This window comes from Propithecus coquereli, unplaced genomic scaffold (assembly GCF_000956105.1).
Source record: "Propithecus coquereli isolate 6110/MARCELLA unplaced genomic scaffold, Pcoq_1.0 Scaffold242, whole genome shotgun sequence".
Classification (NCBI taxonomy): domain Eukaryota; kingdom Metazoa; phylum Chordata; class Mammalia; order Primates; family Indriidae; genus Propithecus; species Propithecus coquereli.
In genome coordinates this window covers 318,369-342,855 of record NW_012147975.1, presented here as the reverse complement: position 1 = coordinate 342,855, position 24,487 = coordinate 318,369, and the positions used below count along the sequence as shown (strand labels likewise).

Genomic DNA, 24,487 nt, shown 5'->3' with positions numbered 1-24,487 from the left:
ACTTTGTGGCCTGGCTTCCCTTACTAAAGGTTTCGTAGTGCTATTATTATAATTGTTTAACAGAGTCTAGCTTCGAAAATAAAGATCAAAATTCTTCCTCTTCTATCCCCCTTAGCATGCCAGGAATTGCAATGTAATATCCTTTCTATCTGCATTTACTGGGCTCTGAAAAGGACCCCATACCCCAAATCCAATCTTTAAAATGGCAATAATGATATCTACTCTACAGAGCTGTTGTAAAAATTACAGCTAATGTAAGTATAAGGGCTAATTTAGGTTTCTCAGTGTTTCCCAATTAAAGTTTCACTTGGCGTTTCTCAACGGGGACATGATTTTTCTGCAGGGTAGTTTTCATGGTGTATGTCTGTCTGGAGCATCTCAGGACATTAGCATCCTAGTAATACTCCTACCCAGTCACTGCGACGACCAGAGACGCCCCCACACTTCCCCCACGAGGGAGGGGCTGCCCTCACTCGAGAATCACTGTATGTCCTGACACGTCACAGACGGCTGATTGTGATAGGTGCTGCTGCTTGCACCGTCAGCACTGCAGTAGGGACACTCAAAAGGTCTGCTCTCCTGCAGAAATACCCATAGGGCGGCTTAGGCCCTGTGGTCACAGTGATCACAAGCAGGGTCTCTCTGGTTCCGGATCGGCCCTAGGACTCTTGTCCACCTGGAACAGGGCTGTTGTGTCCCACCTGCCTGACTGGTCACCACTTTGGGGGCCTTAGCTTGATCAAGGAGCAAATTTCCCAGTACGAACTGCCCGGGGAACAAAACCCAAGAGCATTTTCTCAGGCAAGATCCTTCAGATTCCTGGTCCCCATATAAGCTCATTTGTTCTGACTTATGGCTAGTCCAAACTTGTGGTTAAGAGTTCACTCAGTCATTTAACAAACATCCATCAGTACCTGCTGTGTGCCAGACCCTGTGCTAAGCACTTTACACACACGATTTCATTTTATCCTCACCACAGTCTTGTGCGGTGCATGATACTATCCCCCTTTAAAGAAGAAGAAAGTGAGGCTCAAAAAGCTTAGTTTACTTGCTCAGAGTCATATGGCCAGCGAGTGCAAAGGCCCCATTCACCCTCAGGTCTGTCTAACTCCAAATCTACGCTCTTGCCACCACCTCCTTGTGCTGCCTCCCCGGTGAGCGGGACAGCTCCTGCGTGTGGAGTACAAACAGAGGTGAGGGGGACAGAAGAGCAAGCAGCGTGGTAAGTGCCACAACAGGCGGGTATGTAGGAGACCAGGGAAGCACAGAGGGGAAGAGGGGACCTGTCCACCCTGTGGCAGTCACAGAAGGCTTCCTGAGAGAGGGGATGCCTAAGAAGAGCCTTAAAGGATGACTGGGAATGAATCGGACCTTGAAGTGAGGGAAGGATGTTCCAGACAGATGGCCCAGCACATTCCAAGAGGGAGGTGGCACCTTCTTGTATGGGGATTAATTTAAGGACAAGGAATGGCAAGCGATGTGCTTGGAGACCCCTAAAGATGCCTAACTGGTTTCTCTTCCAGAGTAGATCCTGTCCCCTCATGAGTAACCCGGATTGTTTTCTTTTAGCCAGAGACAAGTGGTGGCCTTCAGACCCTCAGATCATATCGGAGGGGCTGTACGCGATAGCTGTCGTGCTGAGCTTCTCCCGCATTGCGTACATCCTGCCAGCCAACGAGAGCTTCGGGCCCCTGCAGATCTCCCTGGGGAGAACTGTGAAAGACATCTTCAAGTTTATGGTCATCTTCATCATGGTATTTGTGGCCTTCATGATTGGGATGTTCAACCTATACTCTTACTACCGAGGCGCCAAGTACAACCCAGCGTTCACAACGTGAGTATCCCAGCGCTCTCCCCAAGGGTCTCTCTGGGCTCCCTGGGAATCCTTGGGAGTCTCTTAGAGGTGGCTTCTTGCAGAGCCTCAGGTTTCATTGGTATTTCTCAAGGTTGAGGGCAACTTTATTCAAGGATGGCTTAGAGTTCAGGTTCTGGAGTTGAAGAACAGAAGAGGTGGGTTAAATCCTCACTTTGCCACTTACATTCTGTGTGGCCTTGAGCATGTTCCTTAACTCTCTGAACCTTCATTTCCTCATTTTTAAGATGGGGAAAATAGTACCTGCTTCGTGGGGATAATGTGAAGATCCAGCGAGATGATACAACACATAGCAAATTCTCAATAAATGGAAAAAGTATTATTAGTAGTAGTATTGTCTTAGCCTATGTTACCTAGAAAACAGAACCCTGGGCAAAACTTGCATGCCAACACTTTATTAGAGCAAGGAAGTTGCAATTCAAGGGAAAGAAGACTGAAGGAAAAAGGAAAGTGAAGTATGGGAGGAGAGTAAGCAAGTTCAAGGTGCTGCTGCGGGAGGTTCTGAAGTGAGGGAGGGACAGCACATGCGGCAGCTGCCCGGCCGCCGTCTCCCAGAATCACAGCCTGTGCGTGATGGACCTCTCCAGGGAGCCTTCGTGGAAACATCACAGCTCAGAATAGCCCATCGGGCTGGGAAATAGAGGCTTTATCAGCCAGATCTGTTCCATCTGTCGTCTCCATTAGTTACTCCACAGGACATTAACTCACCTACACTTCCAGGGCAGCCCTGGGGAAGCCGTATCCACAGGGGGTGGGAGGTAGGTCTGCGAGTGGATGCAGGTCGGCTGCTCTGCATGCCTGGCTGGGCAGCAGCGCCTGTGCACGGGCACCCAGCAGGTCCCGCGGCATCACGTGCCTCCACAGCAGGAGGGGAGGCCTACGCGAGAGAGGCAAGAGGAGTGTGGCCTGGGAGTGAGTCGAGGCACTGATCTCAGGGTCCAGCAGTAGCTGCTGTAGGCCCTCCAGCTGGCCAAGCAGGCAGAGCAACACAATGGCATGTGCCACCTCCCACTGTGGAAGTGGTGGCTACCAAGCCTGTGTCCACTGAGACCCAAAGCTCCTCCTCTCTGTGGGGGGAGGCCAAGCAGTCTCCTCAAGGACCAGCCATCAGCAAGCAGCACTGAGCAGGCTCTAGTGGAAGAATCTAGCAGAACTGAATGTACCTCCTGACACAGGCATGTACTGGCTGGCGACCTTAAGCCAAGTCACTTGATTTATCTGAGCCTCTGCATCCTTGTCTGTGAAATGAAAATAAGATTTCTCACCTTATTCACACGTGCCTTCCTGGATAAATGAGACAGTTTGTTGAAGTGCCTGAAACACAGAAGTGTTTCCATTCGAAGTCCTTCCCAGACCCACCAAAAAGTTCCAGAACTTCTCCCTGCCTCCCTCAAGCTCCTTCCCAGAACCTTGAAAGAAGGAGGGTCAGGTCTCCAGCCACAAGCATAGCAGCTGGAACCAACAGGGCTCAGCGCTTCCTGACATTGGTCCCCAGGAAGCCCCGAGCGGCCTGGAATTGACGCTTTCCAGCTGGAGGACACGGCTCAGAGCCTCGGCCGTGCCAGCTCCCTGAGCAATTCCCCGCTTGCTGCGAAGCCCCCCTTAGCCTTCCTCCGGAGAAATCTGCCATCAAGAGAAGATACTTGTCTCTAAGAACCAAGTGCAATGAACCCTGTGCCACTCAGCTCAGAATCATGGACGGGGCTGCCTCGCCCTCCCGGAACTACCTAGACGAGAGGGTGGGACCATGGTGCAGGCGGAACCCTGCTGCTGCTGAACCACAGAAGCTGTCACTCTCTGAGGCAAAGAAGTGGTTTGCGTGTCACAGAGAACAGGTGCCAGGCCCAGTGCTGAGACCCGCACAGAGGAGTGCCTGGCTCTCCCCTCAGCCCACAAGCTGTGTCGCAGCCTCAGCAGCCCGTGGGGCAGACGGGCTAGGTGTCAGTCTGAGTTCTGCCTGTCACTGACTTTGTGGTCTTGGACAAGTGCTTAGATTCCTTGAGCCTTAATTTCCCCATCTCTGAAATGAGAACACTAAGAGGGCCAACTTCATGGCATTGTTGTAAGGATCCAAATAGAAGAAATAGGATCAAATGCAGTGCTGGGCATATAATGAGCCTTCAATAAATAGTAATGGTGACTAAGGGGACAGGGAGGATACATTGCAAGAAAAGACGCCTGGGTGCTGATCTGGCTCTATTGGACCCTGTCTGGGCAGTGGCCTAGCTTACACACTGTACCAGCTCTGGCCAGCACATGACTGAATCAGTTGGACTACTTTATATCACCCCACTACTCAGTGATTGACTTTTGAAGGAGCGGAATTAAGTTTGGATCATGCAAAAGCAAATTTGCTCTAGATCTGCTAGAGGCAAAACTAAATGTCTCCACTCAGCCTGGGCTGCATGGTTATTGAACACAACAAGGATGTCAGCTGATAAACAAAGGCTCTTACCCTCCGTGGTCAGGCCTTATTGTCTCTCCTGTGTTTCCAGTCTAGCATAGGGACTTGCACAGAGTGTTTGTTCTCTAAATGCTTCATGACAAGAATAAGGAAATAAACAGGAAAAACAAAGCCAGATTCAAGGAATTCAGGTAAACAACATCTGGGCATCTGCCCATTCCTGCTGCCCCGGGTGTGCCGTGCAATCCTCTTCCCTCCTCTTGCAGGGAACCTGCATCAGAGGCCCTTACTCTCTCGGAAGGGCAGTGCCACGACACACAGGAAAATGAACAAGGTCATGGCTCGGAGCAGGGCTGACCTGTCCGCGATTCTCACCTGGACACAGCACAGCTAATCTATGGAGGGAGTAGAGCAGGGTGGCCTGGGCTGGGGAATTTGGGATCAGGAAGGGTTGTGAGGAAAGGCAAAAGCAATCAGCTTGTCCCATGTGCTAGAAACTGAAGGAAGACTTTGTAGATACGAGGGACCCAACCAAAGAGGACCCCAGGCCTGCCAGGACGGGGAAAGGGAGAAAGGGTGGAGGCGGCAAGCACAGTGAAGAAAGGACGGGATACTTATCACCTTGGCAGTTCCTGAAATGGGCTTTGTAGCTGTGAATAGGATTTGATTGAGCAGGAAAACAGTCAATAGAGCAGTGAAGTAGAGAGAGAGAATGGATTTTTGTAAATGTCATCTTTTACCTTTTGACTGCTTTCTGGAGCATGTCACCCCCAAGAGATCCTCTTTGATTAAAAAAAGAAAAAAAAAAAAAAAACCATGTGAGGATAAAAGAGACTCGTGCCTTAGGAGACTTGAGGCTATTCTGAGTGCCGGCCATGCTGATGATGAAGTCTGACCCCCACTCAGGTGAATGTTTGCTCCAGGGCAGCCAATCCCCAGGCCGCCCTGCCCAGCTTGGGACCTTCCCTTTGGCCCTCCCACAGGTGAGTAGCCTCCTCTCTGTGGAATTCTGAGCTTGTAGAGTAAGACAGGGGTCCTTTCATCTGTGTCTATAGACTCAGAAGACCCAACCCTACAGAAGGGAAATTTCGGTTGGAGCTCACTGCAGTTATCCCCCTAGCCCCAATTTAATAACCCCAACCCCACTCCTGCCCTGTCCAAGGGCAGCTTGCATTCCTAAAGGCTTTCCACTTTGAACGTCAGCTATTGGGAACGTAGAGGGAGCTTTCTCATATGATCCCTGCTCACCCTAGGAGTGTGACCTCAGGCCAGCTCACAAAGCCTGCCCCACTTGAGTCTCAACAAGTTAGAATGCTGTCCCAGTGGGGATGGGGAGGGCAGACATTCTGGGACCAAAGGGAAGAAGGAAGGTTTCACTACCAGCGGCAGCCCCCAACCCTCAACCACACCCTAGCCTGTCTCCCAGTGTGTTCCAGTTCCAGAATCCCATGTCTCCCTCGCACTCCCAAATTCTCACTTTCTCCATCCAGCAGTCTTCAGGGAAGGGGCTAGAAGAAGGTGTATAGATTGAACTAGTTCAGCCCAAGGTGTGAAAACACAGTATGAACAGCCTAAACTGGGTGAAAACAGTGGTTCTCAAACCATATCACAATCACCTGGGAAGGTGGCTAAATTTGGGACTATTTAGGGACTAATAGGGACTATTGGCCCTACATCTTACTAATAGTTTAATTATAGTACTTGAGGGTAGGGCTCAGAAATCAGCATTTACAAGCTACTGGGGGATTTAAATGTGGTCTAGGATCACAGGGTGAGAAAGGCTGATCTGGTCCAACCTTGTCATTGCACAGATAGGGAGACAGAAGCCACTCTCAGATCTGTGCACATCCAAAACAAGGAGCTTGTTAACCTAAGGGAGTGTCTTACTGGTAGGATTCCAGGCCCTGGGCAGGCAGGCTGCTTTAAGCACAAGCCATTGGATAGGTAGTCAGATCCAGCAGGAGCAAGCCTTAGAGTCAGATCCTATGAGAAGCCCCCACCTTTTCAGCCTCCTTCCACTTCAGAACCAAGGATTCTCTCAAAGGTCTGGGTTGCTTTTCACAGCCACTTCTGGGTCGGGGCTGGCCTGAGGGGAGGAGCGGGGCCATGTGTGCGCAGGGCACTGGGGGGTGAGCCAGGGCCTGTCTGGGCGTGACAGATAGTGCACCTGCCGACAGCTCGTTATCTCCAAGCCGCTTCTATTAGAAACTGCAGATGACTGTGGGTGAGGGAGAGAAGGTGTTCAGACAAGGTTTGTGCTCTCAGTACGAGATTGAAGTATCTCCAGACATGAGTGAAAAAATGGAGAGAAAAATCACCTGAGAACACATGTCCTTTAAGAAAGTTTTTAAGAAAAGTTCTCAGTTCAGAGTGTTAGGAATTTTGGTATTGATAATACATTTTTTATTTTATCATGGAAGTCAGTAGAAAAATAGGATTTGCTTTTTTGGAGGTTTGTTTTGTAGCCAACTTTGCTGAAATGCACGTATTCTAGGACTTTCTGCTTAGACATTGTATGGAAACCTGGAATCTTAGCACTATGATTATAGTGATAGAAAAAGAGAAACAAAAGATCCTTGGCTCATCACAGATGAAATACGTCTGGGTGAGAATGCATAGAAAAGGGGCCTTCCTTACCCTCTGGTTGCCGACGATGACGGGGCAGGAACACAGAATGGGAGAGAGGGGAGAGGCTGGGGGCAATGAGGTGACCAGAATAGGGACATGAAGGGGTCTCTAATACAACCCCTGATGGGCCCCTGGTCTCCCCTTTGGGTGAACTTGGCCTTGCCCACTTGGTTCAGATAGGAGATTAAATATGGGTTCTGTCCCTCGAAAGATGAACCCATCTTTTCTATAGGCTGTTATGGACAGCTTCATAGCATAGCTGGGTTGAGACTTTTCTAATCAAAATAATACCTCCCTTAAAGTTGTTCTGTCTCCCTAGGAATCATTTTAATGGAAGGATCTTCAGCAAAGCTAGTAAAATTAGAAGCTTCTATTTTCCATTACACTTACGGGAAATTTCCACACTCTGTGAGGGACGATTCCTATCCCACCAGGAGCGGGATGCTCTGATTCAGCCCCGCTCCACTTGTGCTTGCCGCGGAAAAGCCAGCTGCCCCTTCCAGCAACGGGCACTGCAGCGAGGGAGAGGATCCCTAAGGCTCTGCCCACGCATACCCACCCATGCCAGGACTGCAGCACCCCCTGCCGCCATGGGCTGTCCAAGCCTAGAGGCTGAGCCTCACAGACTCTTGGCTCAGAGCTGAAGTCAAGGCTTCAAACGGTCCTTTTGGAGTCAGTAATGGAGTCAGGGATAATGATAATAATAAATACTCATATGTTGAACAACTCATTGTGACAAATACATGCATTAGCTCTCTCATTTAAGCCCCACACAATGGAGAAACACAGACACTAGCACAGGAAACTGAGGTTCAGAGAGGCACTGGGCTTGCCTAAGATCACAGAACCAGTAAGAGAATCCGAACCCAGATCTGCCTGACTCCAAGCCCATCCTCCCTCCACCTTTTGACCTAAAATTCCCGAGTGGGGACCCCATGCCCATATTAGGGCCAGCGCTTTGAGGTGGAAGCTAAGTCTCTTGAAAAGTTGAGGCACTTTCCCGTAGTACTAAATTCTAAGAGTAGCAGACGAAATTCAGATTTTGATTATTGAGAACGTGATGACGCTACACACCTCAGTTCTAAACATGCAGCCTGTGACTCTCCCCTGGATAAAGCAGGTTTTTATTCCAAAGTGGGCTCACTCATTTGACAAACATTTATGGAGCAGCTGCTCTATGCCAAGCTCATCTATATTTGTCCCTAGGGTCTTAGAGAATGATAAGACAATCTTCCTGCCCCTGGGAAACTCATACACAAGTGGGGATTCCGAGAAGAGAAAAAAGAAAAAGAAAAAAGTAACAGCCATTATCCCACGTGATCTTTGTCAGAGGGTATTTGGGCAGCACAGGGAGGAGGGAGCGCTGAGCTCTGCCTGGCAGCGTCAGGGAAGGCTTGCTGGAGGGGATGACCCTTAACGGAAGGTTTTGGAGGATAACTAGAAGGGCATTGCAGCCTGTTTTTGGAGAACTGCAAGTAGAAAAGAGTCTGGGGAGACGGGAGGAGATTAAATCAGAGGATCCAGTAGGAGCCAGATTGTGAAGGGCTTTACAAGTCCTGAGAGGGTGTTAGAGTCTCCATTAAGGCCCTTGTAAAAGGAGGAAGATGTGATTGCTTCTGCCTTCAAAGATGAAGGGTGGGCTGGACGGGGTGAGCTTGCCCTGAGCTTGGTGCTGGTTCTGTGTGAGCAAAAGCAGACATGGCCCCATCGCTCACAGAGCTTGCAGACTGGTTGAGAGACAGATGTTATTCAAATAAGCACAGGAATGAGGGCATGTTTGCAAATTGAGACAACGTTTGGAAAGACAGGGATGTAAAAGAACGGCAGCTCCCAAGGGGACTGAGCTAGATCCACTGGGAGGCTCTGGCGGGGAGCCATGTGGGCGAGGCTGCCACGCTGCACCCAGGGCGAGCAGGGATGGGCGGCTGGAGAAGGGAGGTTGGGGGTAGAATGGAAGGATCTGGCTGCAGGGGTCCTGCTGGCCTTCCGAGGATGGGTTATATCGTAAAACTTAGACCTGTTGAGAGAAGCCAGGGAAAGCTCACCTGAGGCACCTGGCACCTTGTTCTACGGCCATGTTCCCTGTGCAGAGCATGCTGGGTGCGTCTGCAGGTGGCGAAGGCGTGGAATCAGCCTGCTGGGTTTACAGAGGACAAATTCTCCCAGGACCCTGGGTCACGGTTCAAACATGGGCATCGCTGACCCAGAAGCTCCACGGGCTGAGTTTTATCATCATACTCGATTACATTTGGAAAGTTCTCATCTCCGCCTGTCATCGCATAAGCTCGGGTCAGGCATGGGGGTGCCTGGGCGGTGAGGGAGTTCACTGTCCCACTTGCAGGTGGAGGAACGAGCGCTCGGAAGTTCCGGGACTCGAGGGAGGAGGCAGCCGTGCTCAGGGGTGCGGCTGCCGTCAGCCTGGGAGGCTGCAAAACTGGAAATGGCCTTAACGTGTCGAGAAAATTATAAATTCTTTTCTTTGCATAACTCTCCAAAGTGGTAAAAATATAGATCTTTTCCTGGACTACTTTAGAAGACCAATAAAGCTCGTTACCGCAGACATTCTGTCATATAATGTTGACTTATACGTTCTCCTCATGTTTATCCGCGACGTGGGTTTCAAAAGCCCGGAGCCTTTCAGCCTCTGCAACGGGCCAAAAGCCCCGGAGTTTTGAGGGACGAGAGCTGCCGACGCGCACAGGGTGCCGCTTCGCGTGGCGTCTTCACGGCACTTTCCCGGGCACCGCCCAAGTCCTCCATCGTCTTCCAGGCTGACGGTGGCCCTCTGCTCTGACAGGGGAGAAATTCCTGCCTCTTTATTCACCAAAGATCAGTTCTAGGATGACAATAAGGTTTCATCTCATCCTTCAGCGTGACAGAGGAACAGGAAACTGGACCGCCCGGGGTTAGCTCTAGAGACATGACCAGCAGGGACAGTTCTTAGGCAGGGCTGAAGCGAGCTGGGTAAGACCAAGTGCCCAAATCACCTCATGCCTCAGTTTCCCAGAATTCGATCACTTATTGACAAAAGTGTTCCCAGAGTTGCCACGACAAGCCAGGCCCTGTTCTGGGTACCACGGACAGAGCAATAAGGAGGTCATTAGGCCCTGACATCACATCACGAGGCTCACATTTCAGAGGGAGGAGAGGCAAAAAGACAAACAACTAGACAAATAAGATCACCACAGATTAAGTGTGGGAGCTCTAGAGTATTTAAAAACACTGTACCAAAGAGTCCCGGAGGGACCTCCTCCCCCCAGGGCAGTCGGAGAAGGCCCCGTTGAGCACATGAGGACTGAGTCTGAGGCCTACGAATGAGAATGAGGAGGGTGACCAGGTGGAGAGCGGGGGAGAGGACATTCCAGGAAAGAGGTGGCCAGCATGGCCGGGCAGAGTGCAGGGAGTGGGGGGAGAGCAGCCCTGGGGCTCCAGGAGGCGGGAGGAGCCAGGTCACCCCGGCTTCGAGGGCCCGGGCTAGGTGATCGGCTCTGATTGTCAGCCACGGGAAAGTCACTGAAGGAGAGGGACAGGATCTGATTTCTATTTTTAAAGGATTATTTTGAGAATTAATTGTAGGGTGTGAGAGTCTTTCAGCCAGATGCTGGAGCCTATTGCAGTTAAAGAAAATTTAAAAAACAAAGCTAATACCAGTAATAAAATTAGTAACATTTATTGAGCAATTGATATGTGCCAGGCAGTATTTTATGTACTTCACAAGCGTTCCATTAATTCATTCAATCTTCACAACCCTATGAAGCAGAGATTGTTGTTTTCCCATTTTACAGCTAGAAAAAAAGAAGCTCAGAAAGCCTATTTGGCCAAAAACTTATTCTCAAACCCAGGATGTCTGGCTTCAGACACTGCACTCTGACCACTCCGTAGACACCTGGACTCGACAGACACTTGGATCAGGGAACAGGAAGTCAAAATGTGCATCAGGGATTCATTCATTCATTCATTCATTCATTCAACAGACATTGAACTTACTGAGCACCTTCTGTATGCCAGGCTCATGACTAGGTTTGCAGTTTCAATGATGAAGAAACCACAGCTTCTGCCTTCAAAGAACTCCAGGCCTACAAGTGGTATGGTGTGACCCTCAGTGTCAATAGGCCCAGGCTGCACAGGCTCCGCACAGCTGAGGGTCACACCATACAGAAGGTTCCCTGATCCATCATCCCAGCTTGGCTGGCAGGCAGGCATTATTTCTCCTTCAGCACAGCTCTAGCACAGAGCCAGCTACTGTCTTCTGAACTTGAGAAACAGCCTCTCGAGATCTGATCTTCCTGCTAAATTTCAGCCTGCTGTTCGCTGGTTTGGGTGGGTAACTGAACGGAGCTGTTCTGTGGCGGGGAGTGGGAGTCAGTCACTGTGTTCTGAAGAAGAAGCAATTTCCATGACAGTCACCCTCAACCCTTCCCTTGTTGATCAGTTTGTTCTCTGAGGCCCATATACAACTGCCTCTTCAGGCAACCTGTTATTAAAGTCCCATTATCCAGGCGAGACAGACCTGGTAGAGGACTGATTACCTCGTCCCTGCCTTGTACGTGACACATCAGCCCAACCTTCCCAACACCCACACCCCGCCCAGAGAGAGGAGGGTGAATCACGGTCTATTCAGCATCACTCACAGCCACCGTTCCTCCCTTCCTTCATTAGGAGCACTTCTTCTGCTGGGGTGGCCTATTGACTAAACTTCAGCCCCTCTCCCTGCAAGCCAGAGTCAAATACGAAAAGACAGCATGGGCTGGAGGAATCAGAAAGAGGATTTGCATGAAATCAAGCGTCTGTGACGATCTTTGCAGATAGGAAGGAAAATGAGGCTTGTTCAGAAAATAAGCAGCTGAATCCTTAACCGCATTCAGACTGTGTGGAAGCCCCGGAGGGGCTGCAGGGGCTGTACGTGCTCTCACCTCATTAGGCTTGCTTTACACTGGGACTTCCAAAGGGACAGAAATACATTTGTTCTGGACACCGTTGTATCCTCGTCACCTGGTACAGTGACTGACCCATAGAGTTCGGTAAATAAACTGATGAATCAAAATAATAGCTACCATTTATTGGGCTCTTACTGTATCTTTCACATGGGTTTCTTATTTAATCTTCATTGCAACTGAACAATAAGGCACCATTATGCCTGTTTCAGAGATGGGTAAACTGAGACTCAAGTAGGCTTTATAAAATGCCCAAGCTCACACCGCCAGCACATGGTATGGCTGGGATTTGAACCCTTACTCCTTCTATGATTGACACAGTTGCAGGAATCTGTGGCAGATGCTGTAGCTAGCCAGGGTGGGTGAGAGGAGGAGGTGGAGGCCATCCCTACCAGTAAAGAATCTCAAGTTGCTTTGAGACCAGCTGGCTTACACTGGGGGCTTTCTGTGAGGCAAGTGGCTTTGTGGTAAATATCAACTAAGCTAATTCCAAAATATTTTCTTTCTGAGAGCCAGCCCCAGGCCTCCCCAGTGACTGGCTTTCTGTTCCATGTCCTGGGTTTCAGAGCTCCTGAAGATTGTGGGCGATGATTAATACCTGACCCAGAGAGCTCATCGTAACCTCGTTGGACACCAGGGCCAGCTTCAGTGCCCAAGCCCTTGGGATCAGCTGGCTCCTTCCCAAGGCCAGCTTTCTCTCTGAGAATATATTATTATAGGGTTCCAAGGTCAAGGTAACACAGCCTTTCCCACTCAGGGCAGTGAAGCCAAGTTTCATTTATTTCCTGCCACATGTTAAAACAGAAGATAACGCTAGCTTGGCCTCCCAAGTTAACTGTGGAACTCTTGTCACCATAGAAAGCATCAAGTTTTCATTGAAATTGTTTTCCCTTTTTTCCTCTCTTTTTTAATTTTTTTCTTTTTTTTTTTTTTACAAGAGATAGGGTCTCCCTCTTGCTCAGGCTGGTGTCAAACTCCTGGCCTCAAGCGATCCTCCTGCCTCAGCCTCCCAGAGTGCCAGGATTACAGGTGTGAGCCACTGAGCCCAGCCTGTTTTCCCTTTTTCTTTCTACTAGGATGTCTATCATTTTCATTTTGATTTATGAACTCTTTATATAAGAAGGACATCATCCATTGTCCATCTTATGTTTGCAAATACAAATCCTTTCCTCACTTAGTCTTTTGCCTTATATTTTTGCTTATTGTGTTTTTCATGTACACAAGTAAAGTTCTGTGTAGTCAAATCTGTCAACTTTGTAGTTTCTGAAATGTCCCCCAGCCCCAGATTATATAATAAGTGCTTATCAAGATTTTATTCTAGTTTTTTGATCACATAATTTTTTAACATTTAACTCTTCAATTGCACTTAGAATTTATTTAGTTATATGGTTTGAGCTATGGATAAAATATTGTATTGCTTACAATTTAGCCCAGATAACTGAGCATAATTCAGCCTGTAAGATCCCCTCTAACAAAAACATAACGGCAACAAAATTAGTCTATTCAGTTAGTCCACTGAATGTTCACGTTAAGAGGGGTGGGTGCAAATGAAAGACCCAAGAGACCCAAATGGTAAATCTAGCCATCCTGGGTGATTCAAGCCAATAGACCCACCTTTCTTTAAAGGAAGACTTTATTACCTCACTCATTTTGTCCCATAAAGAGGGGAAGCAAGGGCCATAGATGCCCTCCTTAAAAGCATAAAAGAGATTGTTAGAAATCCATACTTTGGCTAAGACCCCTTCCTGCCCAGATAGGTGCAGCTGATTATTACTCTGGAGCGAGTGGCCTCCGCTCTGAGAATCCCAGTGAGTTTGAACCTCTTGTAGAGTCTCCTGGAGATCATGGCCAAATCCAAGTCCAGAGATTAGTCCTTAAACCATAAAATAGAAATAAAACAGATATGCAGTATTGAAGACTGCCGGGAAGAGACAACAAAACGAACAGATCATCATTCCGAGCCAGTTAATTGTTCTCTGCTGGGGGCAGGGGGTCATGTAAAGGCGGGACTAAGGCAAAGGTTTACAGATTTGTAAATATTCTTTTACCAGAATGCATCCTGCTTAACGGGCTAGCTCTGCCTCCTTCAGATTATTAACACAGAATGCCTAAGTGAAGGCACCAAGGATAAGTCAGGGCTCAGTGGCAAAATGTATGGCAAAGAGCAAATGAGAAAAAAATGCATGCTGAATCTAGGCTCATTTTCCCTCATCAAAATCCAGAAGGTTTTCCCTCGATGTGTTCTGTAATTGCTTGCTTCATTTGTAACAGCCAAGGTTTGTGGAGTGTTCAAAGGTAACAAAGGAAAGTTGAATCTGGGTAAAACCTCCCTCCGTCACAAATATCCGTGTCTTAGGTGGTTCATGGCAGGTGCACAGACCTGGCCCCATCTGGCCAGCCCCTGCCCGAAACAGCGCGTCCTCTGCTCTCCGCTGGATCCTGCCAGCAAGGGAACAATTAACTGCCACAGAGATCATGTCCTGCTGTCTCCTTCCAGTTTGGCATTTGGGGTTCATGCAGTGATTTTAGATTTTCCTTGCCACTGTTCCCTTCCACTAGGGTGATAACCAAAAGATTGTTTCATAACGGGAGACAACACCACAGTGAATCATGCCACACGGTGGATGGCATCTTGCGTGCGGAAGCAGTTTTCCCCTCTCCCGGAATAGCATCGAGAGCTGGAGCTCTACAATAATGGCTTAATACCTAGTCGTTACCTCTAACCCCCAACTAAATTCCTTCTCGCTAACACAAAAATGAATTAAATGTTCCGAAGTCACAGTTTTAAAAGAAACCAAAAACAAACAATGACAACACAAACCCACTTCAAATATCAGTTTTTCAGACTCTGGGGTGCACAGGGAACGAGCCAAACAGCTGGCTAGACACACACACGCCCACGCAACCACACTCCGAGAGCTGCAAATTCATGCGAGTCAAGAGATGGATTTTTAGCCCAAGTGACGAGCGCTAGTATTTTTGTACATCTTGTCAAATAAATACCAATCCTTGAGAAATGCTGAATTTTTTTGAGATCTAGCTAATCCTGGTCATTTTGTGGGTGAGTGTTGAAAACCTGAAATGTTAAAGAGAAGGAAAAAAAAAAAGTACTTTCTCATAATGGTACCAAAAATCTGGATGCAAACTCAAAGAACTGCACTTAACCATTCATATGTTACCAGATGCATCTTCATGGTCTATACCATCCAACCAAAATCCAGCTTTCTGATTGGATTCTATGTCATCAACCTGATATGGGGTCACGGCCATAAAGTATGGACTATGAAATATGCTTGGGTCTTATTCTTAAAAATCCCTGTGTTTCAGTAATTTAACAAGCTCCAAAGGGTCAAAGAGCAGTGTCCCAAAAGCAAGATCTTACCTGAACTTCCACCAAAGCACGTGCAGCATCTCCCTAAGGGAGCCGCAAGGTAAGGTTTGCACAGTTACCTGGTGAATTTGAATAATGTGGACACACCAACTCCCCTGCCCCACATTTTTGGTAATTCAGCCCCGGTTTAGAGGACTTAATGCCTGTGGCTGGCCACGGGTATGTAAAATGGAAGCAATAGATGAGGCCACCGCAGAGGTGGTCAGGAGGCTACAGTGAGCCCTGCACCGGGCGCCAGGCACCACGTGTGGACAGGGCACTGCCACGGCTCCCCTTCACGTGGGCTGCGGACTCTGAGAAGAACCACTTAGGAGTCTACCGAAGGAAGCATGTGCTTTCTGAGGCTAGTAATGCGCAAGAACAAACATTTGCCCTGGCGTTTAATTTTAAATGTGTAATTAATTACAGCAAGATAAAAATGATGCCACAGCCAGGAGCCCTAGTAAATGGATTGAATGAAAAAGAGAGAGCCTGCCATTTATACTAATAATACTCTTTCAAAGTGTTCTTAGGAGTCTGAATAGTGCATTATTCCAGAACGTAGGCACCACCAGCCAGCCCCAGCCCTGCGCCGTCGGGCAACGGCGACTCTCGCTTTGTAAAGTGCGAGCTGATGCAAACCGTGTGAAAGACGATCTGTTTCTTTGTAGGGTCGAAGAAAGTTTTAAAACTTTATTTTGGTCCATATTCGGCTTATCTGAAGTCATCTCGGTGGTGCTGAAATATGACCACAAGTTCATCGAGAACATCGGCTACGTTCTCTACGGCGTTTACAATGTCACCATGGTGGTCGTGCTGCTCAACATGCTCATAGCCATGATCAACAACTCCTATCAGGAAATCGAGGTAAGGCCGGCTCCTTGGCAATGCTCTCCGCCTTGGTCGGATTTATGCTGTTTCCAGCGACGAGGGTAAGGACGTTATAAGCCTGTGTGTCATTAAATGTGCGGCCAGAGCAGCACACACCAGGCATCCCTCCTGCACTGCTCCAGGCAGTGCTTCTGGCCAATCTGCCACGCGGATTGCCGTCACCACCACACAGCGTGGCCCGAAGAGAGCAGAAAGAACTGGGGTTACGAATGTCCCCTCTTTTACAGGTGTCCTCTCAGGACATCATGCAGGTGACCCACGGCAATCAGAATGATTATCTTCCAGCCCACAGTCAGTCCCCTTTTGCCTTTTACTTGTTATTTATTAAGTACCTACTGTATGCTGAATCTATGCTAGGCACCGGTGGTACAGAGATGACAAAGACACAGTTCCTATCCTCAAGGAACTCGTAGTCCAGCGAGGAAAGCAAGGGTGGCAATCAACAAATCACAATGCCCAGGGGCCAGTGCAGCCAGGTGCAGGAGGGGCAAAGCAACGATAGTGATTGGCCGCGGGTGGAGGGAGCATCCAGAGGTGATGCTTGAAGATCATTTAAGATGAGAGCGATTTTGCCAGATAGGTAGAGGGGTTGAGAGAATGTATTAGGAGGCAATTTATCAAAATCTAAAATGCACAAACCATAAGCTATTGATTGCAGCCTTGTGTAGACCAGCAAGAAATTAAAAACAAACTAAACGAGCATTAATAGGAATCTAGGCCGGATGTGGTAGCTCATGCCTGTAATCCTAGCACTTCTGAAGGCCGAGGCTGGAGGATCACTTGAGGCCAGGAGTTCAAGACCAGCCTGGGTAACATAGTGAGCCCCTATCTCTAAAAAAAAAAAAAAAAAAAAATTTCTAATTAACCAGGCATGGTGGCACATGCCTGTACTTCCAGCTACTCCAGAGGCTGAGGCTGAAAGATTCCAGGAGTTTGAGGCTGCAGTGAGCTATGATTGCACCACTGCACTCCAGCCTAGGTGACAGAGGGAGACCCTGTCTCTAAGAAAACAAAAGTCTAGTTAAATAAATTATGATTCATCTGAACAATGGGATAATGTGCAATTTTATTTTAAAAAGATGAAGATGTCCTCTGTATGCTGATAGGGAAAGACCTCCAAGTTACAGTGTTAGAAGAAAAAAAATCAAATTGCAGAACAACATATATAATGTACTTTCTCTTGTGTAAGAATGAAAGAAAAGGGAAGGCACATTCATTTGTGATTGTATAGGCATTTGAAAAAGACAAAACCTCTAAAGGAGTCCACAAGAAAGGTGGAGAAGTGGGGGTGGGCATGGTGGGTGGAATCCCTTTCTCTTGATACTCTTTATGCTCTATAAATCATGTTATTGTTTTACCCATTAAAAAGTTAAAAAAAATAAGCAAAAAATAAAAAAAAATACAAGGCACTGACCCAGTGACTCAACAATTCAAATTCTAGGAATAGATCCATGCATAAATACAATTTTACATAAATGTTCATTAAAGGAAAAACTTGGAAGTAGCCCATCAATATCAGAATGTTGAGATAAACTGTGATATAGTCACACATTAAAATGATGTATAGAATACTGTATACATACAATGAGAAAGACCTTTTTGTACTGACATGGAAAAATCCCTAAGATATTATCAAGTGAAAAATGCAAGTTGTGGAAGATCACATACAGGTAAATCTTAGTTACATAACAATGCAAATGCCGATATACAGAAAGGAAAGCAGAACAAAGGAACTCCAAGGAGCCACCACACTCTTGATGGCACCCTGTGGGGAAAGGAGTGAGAGGAGAGAGATTTGAAAGGGGACTTCCACACTTCCTTGGTGTACCTCCATCCTTAAATTACAAGCAACAATTATGTGTGTATTTCTCATATAGAAGAAAAAAAATAAAGATCCCTGTGTATTAGTTTGCTAGGCTTTTCATTAAAAACACCATAGACTGTGTTCTTAGGCATCAGAAATGTATTTCCTCATAGTCCTGGAGGCTGGAAGTCCAAGACCAACATCAGCAGTGTTGGTTTCTCCTGAGGCCTCTCTGCTTGCCTTACCGATGGCCACCTTCTTGCTGTGTCCTCACACGTCCTTCCCACCAGCCCTACGGGATTGGGGTCTCAACCTCTTATGACTTCATTTGACCTCAATCACCTCTTTCAAGGCTCCATCTCCAAATACAGTCACATTCTAAGGTATTGGAGGTTAGAGCTTCAACGTGAATTTTAGGGAGATACAATTCAGTCCATGACACTCCCGCCAAAAAGAGTATTCCGGACAGCAGGAACAGCACGTGCCAAGGCAGGGAGAGGGCAAGCAGCATGGTATGCTCGGTACTGCAAGAGCGTAGATGGAGCAAGGAAAAAGGCAAGAGGGGAGGGGAAGAGGCAAGCCTGGCTGCGAAGCCTCAGCTGCCCGCCCTCCACCCCCAGAAGAATGAGCGCTTCATGGATGGACAAACAACATGTATATTTTTAACACATTTTATATATTTGGTCAGCTGTGTGGATAATGAGCTGTTGCTCACTAGTCCTCCATGGCCTTCTGGGCCTCAGTTTCCCCATGCAAAAGAGAAAACCAGATGGAGCCTGGAAAACCTGTGGGTCTCTGCCCCACTCCCCGCCGCGGGCAACTTGCCTCATCCTGACAAGCACGTCCTGCTCTGGCCCCAGTGGTGGCGGCACAGCGAGCCCTGTGGCCGGCTGACAGGGAGCGGGGCAGGAGTGGGCAAGCCCACAAGCCCACGCCTGTGATGGCAAGTCACCCCTCCACGGAGACGGGGAGGGCACATGCCAGCCCCACACCTCCCTCTGGGCTCCGGACTTCTCCCCATCAGGTGAGAGAGCACGGGGCCCCTGCAAGGCCTGGACCGTGGGAAGCGCCACCAGAAAATGCCAGGGGTTCACAGTCATGTTGACCTTTGAAGTACACATCCATAAATCCTCCCATGAGAACACTGATTTATGCGGTCTGTGGACCTTGAGCACCTACTGTCTAAACTCACAGCCTTGCTGCGCTTGCGGCCCGCACGTGCCCGGGGCAGGAGGGGCCATCGCCGCTGGGCAGCCCTGCCTGGCCGGCTCTCTGCCCTCCCGCCGCCCCACTGCACGTCATCCCCTCCCTCTCTACCTAAGCCTTCCTGTCGGCATTTAAATAAGTCTCTTGATCTTTAGAGGAAAAAAAAGTAACCATAAAAAATCCTCCCTCTATCTCACTTTCCAGCTCTCAACCTCCTTCCCCCCGCTCCCTCCTGCCAGCCTTCTCCAGAGTTATTTACTCCTCTGCTGGTTAACTCCTGCCGATTCCCACCCCCACCGCCTGCTGGACCTGCTTAGAACTGCCCATTCCTTGGATCTCAGATCAAATACCGGCCACCGGGCAGCCTTCCCTGACCCCCAGGCCAGGTCGCAAGCCCCAGCACCCAGACCCTCCCACAGCCTAGCACACCTCTGGGTAACACACTGGCTGATGAGCCGTTTAACATACTCATGTCCTTGGCCAGACTGTGTGTTCCACCAGGGCATGGACTGTCATGCCCAAGGCCTCCCCGGCACACGCCAGGCACAGAGTAGGTGCTGGATCAGTGCTTACTAAGGCCTGTGCGAGGCTATGAGGTGAAAATAATGTTTACTGTGTATTCATTAAATGTCTGGCACTGTTGAATGTCTTCTATGCATTCTCTCCTTTAATTCTCACAACCCATGAGGTGGGTATTATTACCCTCATTTTACAGATGAGGAAACTGAGGCCCAGAGTGGCCCAGTAGCCCGCCATGGTGACACAGCTAGTGAGGAGCAGAGCCAGGCTTTGAACCCAGGCAGGCTCTAGAACTTCGTGCTCTTCCCACTGCACCCCCGCCCCCTTCCTCTCAGGCCGAGGAGGCTGGAGTGAGCCCTTTCCTCAAAAGCTTCCAATCTGTAAGACCCATAGAGGATGTCCCCAAGGAGACCAGGCCCAATGTCAGTCCTCAACAAAAGCAAAGTGGCCAAGCCTGATGATACATCCCAGCAGCCTCACGTGGGCCCCGCTGGGCTTCACAGCCCCTCAGGATGTAGCCCCTGCCTACGGAAAGAGGGGCCCAGCCCTTAGGGGCACATCTCACTGCCGGCCTCAGAGCCATCACACGAATCAGCAAGCCCCAGAGTCTTGCCTCAGGTCACACAGCTGATAGGGGCTTTTGAGCCCAGCTCTGTCTGATTCCACATCCCATGCCTCTTTCCCGGTCGCAAACTGCCCTCCTAGGACAGAGGTCTGAGGGGCCTGTCTATGGAAAAACGCACCTGCTACCTCTCAGGGGGCCCACTCAGCACTCTGGCGTTGACATGAGCTCAGAAGGATCCCAGACTTAAATCTTAAACCCCACCACCCAGGAAGGGAACATGGCTGGGTTACCTCCTACAGACTAGAGGCATCTTGAATTACATATGCTAGATGTCTTAACACCTCCTTGGCTGCACTCTAATAAGAAATACACTTTCTAATAAATACACCACTGTGTTGTCCAATATGCTAGTCACTAACCATATGTGCATATCGAGCACTTAAAATGTAGCTAGTCCAAACTGAGAGGTGCTGTAAGGATAAAATTCACACCGGATTGGGAAGACTTGGTATGAAAAGAATAAGGTAAGCTATCTCAATGTAATTTTATAATGATTACATGTTAAATGATAACATTTTAGGTCTATTGAATTAAATAAAATATATCACTGAAGTTAATATCACCTATTCTATTTTACTTTTTATAATGGGGCTAATGGAACATTTAAACTTGCCTGTGTGGTTCACCTTTGTGGCTCATGATATATTACTATTTCCACTGGGCGGCACTTCTCTAAAAGATTAATAAATACCTTAACGCTGTGGTGGTTAACGCATCAGCTAGTAGAGCTGGAAAAATGAACAGATAACAAGATTAAGCGGCGGTGAGGAAAATTCTTTGGTGAGTTGCAGGTGGAGAATGTTGTTGGAAATATCCAGCGGAGAATAGGGGAAGTCGGCATGAACTGGCTCAGGCTTTTTAGCGACGAGTTCCAGGGAGCTAGGTGGAGAGATTGAAGAGTGACTAACACACGTGGCTTTAGTGAGAGCGAACTCCCTGTATTTGTCCAACGGTAGAGAGAGAACGTCCACAAATGCACCAGAGTCCTGCCTAGGAATCTGCGCTCGGATTGTGTAGACTGCACAGATCTGCACGGGCTGTGCAATCGGATGGCGCTCCCGTGTCGAATCGTGGCCTTTGACGTTGTGTTGTTTCCCCTGTGCCACAGGAGGACGCAGACGTGGAATGGAAATTTGCACGAGCAAAACTCTGGCTGTCTTACTTTGATGAAGGAAGAACTCTACCCGCTCCTTTTAATCTAGTGCCAAGTCCTAAATCATTTTATTATCTCATAATGAGAATCAAGATGTGCCTCATAAAACTCTGCAAATCTAAGGCCAAAAGCTGTGAAAATGACCTTGAAATGGGCATGCTGAATTCCAAATCCAGGGTAGGTGGCGTGCGGTTTACGGGGCAAGAGGAGGCAACAGGAGGGGCAGAGGAAGTTGAGTGTGTTTGACTCGCATGTCTGCCCTTAACACGAGGGGAGCCAGGAGCCCCCTGCTTTCTAGAATCTGCTGGCAAATTCACAAAGCTCCATCACCCACAGAGGCTGCTGTGGTACCTCCCTTCTCCCCACAGCTCCCTGGAAGGATGCGTCGGGGGCACTTAGCAAGCTGCCCGGTTTAGCGGTGGCCCCAGCGGGGGGACTTCTTTGTTGGCTTTGGAGTTTTATTATTTTTTCCCGGAAGTTTTTTGGGGATTGTTTTGGGGAAAAGGTTTCCTTGCCCCTTTTTTGCCTTCTGGAGATTCTGGAAGTTTATTAGCATATTAAGACCTCTAAGGAGTCCTGGAGGAAAGACACCCGCATAACTTTAACTCAGTCTTCCCAAAGTTGACCAAGCAACGTTCTGTCACCGCTGTTACCATCCGACAGAACTGAAGCTCCCAGGAGCAGTATTCTAGGAAGCCATGCAGCAGTGGGTACGTCGGCCTTCAGAAGGTCCCCTATGGAGACAGTCCCATATGTGCTTGCAGTTCCAGTCCTACCATACATGTTGGAGTGTGTGTATATATGGGTGTTTGTTTGTTTTTTTTCCCCAGAAGACTCGCTACCAGGCAGGCGTGAGGAATTCTGAAAACCTGACATCGAATAACACTTTCAGCAAGCCCACCAGATACCAGGTAAACGCCCCTCTCCGCAGCGCGGGCAAACGTAGACACCACAAAGACATGGATTTAGTCCCCTGGCTGTGACATCCCCACAGAATGCAGCTTCTTCCCTTCCTTTATTGAACAAACATGTTTTGAGTGCCTACTGTATGCCAGGCAAGGTGCTACTTGCTAGGGCTACAGACATGGCTCCTGCCTCAGTGGTGCCTCCAGTCTAGGGAGAGAGAGACAATGAACAAGTAAACATACAGACAAATATAGGACTTCAAACTGATAACAGTGCCAAGAAGAAAACAGTATGGTTCAAAAATGGAGAAAAAATAAGGAGCCCCTGCTTACGCGTGGTCATCAGAGGGGGCATGTTCAGAGAGAGGACAGTTGGCCAAGACATCTGGGATGAGCAGAGGAAGAGTAACATCAAAGGCCAGAGTGGGGAAGGTTGGCAGGTCCGGAGTAGCTGGGGCCCTGCCAGCGGGGGAGATGGGGGCAGATGAGGACAGGGGGCAGGCGGGGCCAGACCATGTCAGAATGTGGACTGTATTCTTTCTGGGTTGTCTGGGAAGATGGGGGGCTAACTTTGCAAGGGGGAAAAGAGATGATGAAATTGTATGCACGCTTTAAGAAGAGCACCTAACTGCTGTAATGAGAGGAGACAAGTAGGGTAAGAGTGGAGGCAGGGAGACCAGGGAGGGGGATGTGACTGTGGTTCAGGTACAGGGTGATGGTTGGACTGGGTGTGCGCGGGGTGGTGGAGGAAAGCAGACGGCTGCCGTGAGTTCTGGAGGAATAGCCAGCAAGACCTGGTGCCGGGATGCCTGTGGGGGAGGGAGATGCGGTGCCCAGCGTGACTCCCGGGTGTCTGTCGTAGCAACCAGGTGGACATTGGTGTCTTCAGGGAGCATCTGACCTTAGACTGCCAGCCTGCCCAGTCTGTTGTTATAAAAATTAGAAAAAAGACCTTTTATACTTGCAATCCTCGAATCGCTTTTGGAAACGAATGCCGAATCTCTGTGTCAGTTTCAATCGGCCCATGAGCCGGTGATAAATGGTAACTACAATTATTGATTAGGAAGGTGCAGGCCATTCTCTTCCTGCCTTTCCCGAGTCTGTGATCAGCAGCTTTATCCATGCTGATCGTTTCTCATCAGATGCAAATTTGCAGCCGTCCCAAGCATTCCCTTGGGCCCAGCTGAAGGGTCCCTGGTGCCACCTTCCCAAAGGGAGCTATTACAGATCTAGCGTCTTCCAGACCCAGGCCTCTAGTTGAATCTCTCCACATACATTTCAGAAGCCAGCTGTGCAGTTTGGGGAATTTAATTATACGATTAAGAAACGGCTCATCCCTCGAAGAGCTTATAGTTTTATCAGATGACACAGGCTAAAAATCGGCAGTGGGCAAACCTTGTGTTTAATCGTGCACAAAATTGGGACCAACCAGTCCGATCTGCTTTGAGCTATTTTACCAGCCAAATCCTTTGGTCAGGGGAAGAATTTTTATTTCTCCACTTCTCAGAAGTATAGATGATCTGTGTCACAGAAAACACAGAAAACCCTAACGGGTTAGGGCCAGATCTCTCCTGGGTTTTGAGCAGAGTCAACTCCTGAGATAAAGGAAGGCTGAGTGTGTCCTGTCCCAGAACAAATCCTCTCTGAAGAAGGCTGTTTTGAAAACAGTCTCCAGCAATCACGGCAATCACATCCCTCCCTTTCACCCTCAGGAGCTGAGTCCCCACTGCCTTAAATTGCCCCAGGAACTTCCTGCTGTGATTACAGAGATTGGTGAGATCGGTGTTTGCAGCTTCAGGCTACTGATGACCTTGGAAAGCTTTGCCTGCTTTGTATATTGTGAATCCACAAAGAAAACCGTGGGGCTACTTATTCAAATAATTGTCACAGAAAATAAGAAAGAAAAACTGGCTAGTAGGCCTCAGAGGGAAAGGGCTGAGAGGACAATAGTCTGGAGCTGGGAGCACCCTGCTTTACATGTTGGCACTTGGCCCAGCCCTGCTCGGCCAGTCTTGGCATCTTCCTGAGCCATCATCTGCCCGTGACAGGAGTAAACCTTGAGATGACACTGAGAGACAGCTGGCGGCAGGCGGCACGCTAGCCCAAGTGCAGCCAGTCTCATCACGTTCCTGGGAGAGGGGCGCTGTCTTTAACCCCATTTAACAGATGAGGGAA

General features: G+C 48.7%; 1 protein-coding gene across 3 annotated transcripts in view; it reads left to right on the top strand.

Annotated features, from left to right (window-relative positions):
- Nucleotides 1–24,487, top strand: part of TRPC7 (transient receptor potential cation channel, subfamily C, member 7) — a 144,875-nt gene that overhangs the window by 112,509 nt on the left and 7,879 nt on the right. For all 3 annotated transcript variants that reach the window (XM_012646340.1, XM_012646339.1, XM_012646338.1), the window contains 4 exons: nucleotides 1,570–1,834; nucleotides 15,881–16,076; nucleotides 21,363–21,584; nucleotides 22,238–22,318. In XM_012646340.1, the coding sequence (XP_012501794.1) occupies nucleotides 1,570–1,834; nucleotides 15,881–16,076; nucleotides 21,363–21,584; nucleotides 22,238–22,318 (764 nt within the window). The remainder of the gene's footprint in view (nucleotides 1–1,569; nucleotides 1,835–15,880; nucleotides 16,077–21,362; nucleotides 21,585–22,237; nucleotides 22,319–24,487) is intronic.